This window comes from Ictalurus punctatus, unplaced genomic scaffold (genome assembly GCF_001660625.3).
Source record: "Ictalurus punctatus breed USDA103 unplaced genomic scaffold, Coco_2.0 tig00006921, whole genome shotgun sequence".
NCBI classification, from domain to species: domain Eukaryota; kingdom Metazoa; phylum Chordata; class Actinopteri; order Siluriformes; family Ictaluridae; genus Ictalurus; species Ictalurus punctatus.
The window spans coordinates 87,501-90,763 of record NW_026521125.1 but is presented as its reverse complement, the minus strand read 5'-3'; the positions used below and the strand labels follow the sequence as shown (position 1 = coordinate 90,763).

Genomic DNA, 3,263 nt, shown 5'->3' with positions numbered 1-3,263 from the left:
AGAAAGAACATTGCGGCTAACGCTACGATTGTCAGCGAGTGTGTTATTAAGGCGTGTTGTGTTTTTGGGTTTGTGTAGCGCTGAGTGACGACACGAGAGCAGAAAGAATACTGTACACAACACACACACACACACACACACACACACACACACACACACACACACACACACACACTTAGCCGTAGTGTACACTTTGTTCTGAGCACGGCGAAGGCTTTATAAAGTCACTTTTGTTCGGTAACAGTGTAAAAGGCACGTCTGATGTCATCATCATCATCGGGCCGTGAGAACAAGCTCCGCCTCCTCACAATGCGTTCATATTCACATCAATCACTGAAGAGTTGCATTATGGGAAATGTGCAGTTAAGACGTGGTCTCGGCCCGGTAATGTAATGGCTTTAAATAAAGGCGCGGTTCAGCCATGCCACGCTCCGAGCCGATCTGCTGCTCCGAGCAAAAGGTAAAAAGGTCATGGCTGTCACAGTCTCAGGTCAAAGGTCATGGCTGTAAGTAAAGTAAAAGGCAGCGTAAGAGGCTTGTACAGGGGTCGGTCACCTTTGACCTCTGACCTCCCCGAGTACACTGTTAAGACTTTGGCCGTGGTGAAGAACATCAGCGAGAGTCCCACGTCTCTGACGTCCAATCACTGTCCAGGCTCCCTGTGACATCAGCGCCGCCCCGGACAGCGAGCTCCGAGAGGTGTGTTTGTTATAAAAATGGGCTTGGTTAGTGAACAGTGTTTACAAACGTGTTTATACACACACACCCCACACATAATTAGGCAACTGTCCCTGGGCCAGAGTGGGCGGAGCTTCAGTTACTGTCCACCCAATCACAAAGGGGTTAAAAAGCTCTCTCGTTAATACCAGGATAGCAGAATAGCTCCACCGCTTCTGGACCCAAGAGTGATGTGAAGGCTGGTGCTCACTGGCTGCTGTCTGACAGAGTGTGTATGGAGGGGGGGGAGAGTGTATGTGAGAGTGAGTGTGTGGGGTGAGAGAGCTCTCGCTTGTAAGTCTTTGGGGCAGTTTGGGCAGGGTGGGGGGCGTGGAGTTGTGTCTGGGTGGAATAGGAGGGGGCAGGTGGCACAGGTTAGGCGCCGAGGGGCCAGGGGAGGGGCAGATGCGGCGGGGAACGCGGGGGGAGGGGGTGCCCGGGGTGGGCAGCGGGAGACGAGGGGAGGGCGTGCTCGGGGGGGTGCAGGGGGACGAGGGCGAGCTGCAGTAGTCCCAGTGAATGCGTCCCACCGGAGACACGGCAGGGTTCATTGGGCAGTTGATGAAGCTCTCAGGGGGACGCTGAGGTACGGGGGGCATCGCATCTGGGATGGGGTCGCGGGGGGGCGGAGGGGGCGGGGGGCTTGAAGAACCGTCCGTTTGCTCACTCATTCCACGCCCGAAACGAGGAAGAGAAGGGAGAGGAAGAGGAGTTCTCAGCCGAGGAGGGATCGCCGGTGGACTGTCCGATCTGGAACTCAACTACACACACACACACACACACACACACACACACACACACCATTAATTACATAAAACATTCATTACACAACACAATACTAATTTCTCTGGATTTATACACATTTTATTTTATATCATTATATTTGTGTGTGTGTGTGTGTGTGTGTGTGTGTGTGTGTGTGTATTACCTTGTTCTCTGAGGAACCGTCCTTCCTGCGTGGAGGAAGTGGGGGAGGTTTCAGAAGCTCTTCACCCAGCTGATGCAGACTGCCACAGGACACTGAATGAAACTCTACACACACACACACACACACACACACACACACACACACACACACACACACATTTAAAATCAGCCTGAGAAATGAGTAAAATGGTTGTGGAACATTTCTACACTTTCTCCCTCATTAAAAATGCTAGGATCAATGAATATGCATTAATATGCAAATTAGAAAACACTCATTGGTCAAGCTGTTGGTGCCAGGCTCACTGAAACTGCGGGTCTGATAGAAATGGATTTTATTTGATCACACTTGTGAAAGAGATACTCACTGGAGGGAGGCAGCAGGACAGGAGCAAAAACACTGTTACCTACAGACACAAAACACACACACACACACACACACACACACACACAGCGTGTAAAAACGCCATGAAACAGCAAACCAACACGTTGTTACACAGAAGAGTTTAACACTAAAACATCCTGCTTCGCTAACTTCCTGTAACTAATACCGGTGTGAGCACATCCTGATCACCGAGGGCGGAGCTAAAGGTAAATTTGATCAGCCAATCGAGAGCAGAAGAGGTTATTGCGTGTTGTGTGTGTTTTAATCTGCACACTGACCGCAGGCATCGTGCTCCATGAAGACGGAGTTGAGGTCGGAGCAGGCGGAGGGTGGGGGCGTCTGGGTTGGCGTGTTGGGGGAAGTGGGCAGGGAGGTCATGCTCTCCGTCTCGGTCTCAGCGATGCTCCTGAAGGTGATTTTGGGCAGAGGGTCACGTTCTAATGGCGCGGGGTGACCCCGAATCCCACCCCCGACCCCCACCTGTCTCACCGGACGCACCCCCGGGGACTTCAGAGGGTACGATGTCTTCCTGGGCTGGAGGGGAGAGAGAGAGAGAGAGAGAGAGAGAGAGAAAGAGAGAGAAAGAGAGAGAGATAGACAGAGAGAGACAGACAGCATTAAATATAATGCAGATTAAATATTTATTAAATGTCTATTTTTAATATCTGCTAGGAAGTGAGAGAAAGGAAAAGAGACAGACAGAGAGACAGAGAGGCAGAGAGACAGACAAAGAGGCAGAGAGACAGACAGAGAGGCAGATAGACAGTTCAGACATCAGACACTTACGAATCGTGGAGGCTGTTTGACGTTGCGCGGCTCGATCTCCAGAGATTTGTTAAACAGATAATCAGTGAACTCCTTCTCACTCATACTGCCCATGGGGTTCAGGTTCTCAAAGAATCTCTGTAACACACACACACACACACACACACACACACACACACACACACACTTTACACAGTGATTCTAGCATGTTCTGGTGTGTGAAAAAATGTAAAAGGTGTGAGGTGTGTGCGTGTGTGTGAGGAGAGTGAGCGAGAGACAGAACCGTACCCGGATATCGTGTTCGACCCGCAGACAGTACGGTTGGTTCTGGTACTGCTGGATCTCGCCAGTGATCTCGGCCACTTTGCGTCTCTTGCTGAAGTTGATCAGCTCTTTACCGTGACGCTTCAGGAAGTCCGGATTCCCCTCCTCTGTTTTCAGGATGTTAGTCAGGTAGATACCTGTACACACA

General features: G+C 50.8%; 1 protein-coding gene across 1 annotated transcript in view; it reads right to left on the bottom strand.

Moving 5' to 3' along the window:
- Window positions 1-777: 777 nt before the first annotated feature.
- The window catches only part of LOC108263000 (son of sevenless homolog 2 (Drosophila)), a 12,681-nt gene continuing 10,195 nt past the window's right edge, over window positions 778-3,263 (bottom strand). The window contains 7 exon segments of the mRNA XM_053679337.1: window positions 778-1,025; window positions 1,028-1,478; window positions 1,646-1,749; window positions 2,010-2,048; window positions 2,305-2,560; window positions 2,813-2,929; window positions 3,080-3,252. Of these exon segments, the coding sequence (XP_053535312.1) occupies window positions 925-1,025; window positions 1,028-1,478; window positions 1,646-1,749; window positions 2,010-2,048; window positions 2,305-2,560; window positions 2,813-2,929; window positions 3,080-3,252 (1,241 nt within the window). The 3' untranslated portion in view covers window positions 778-924.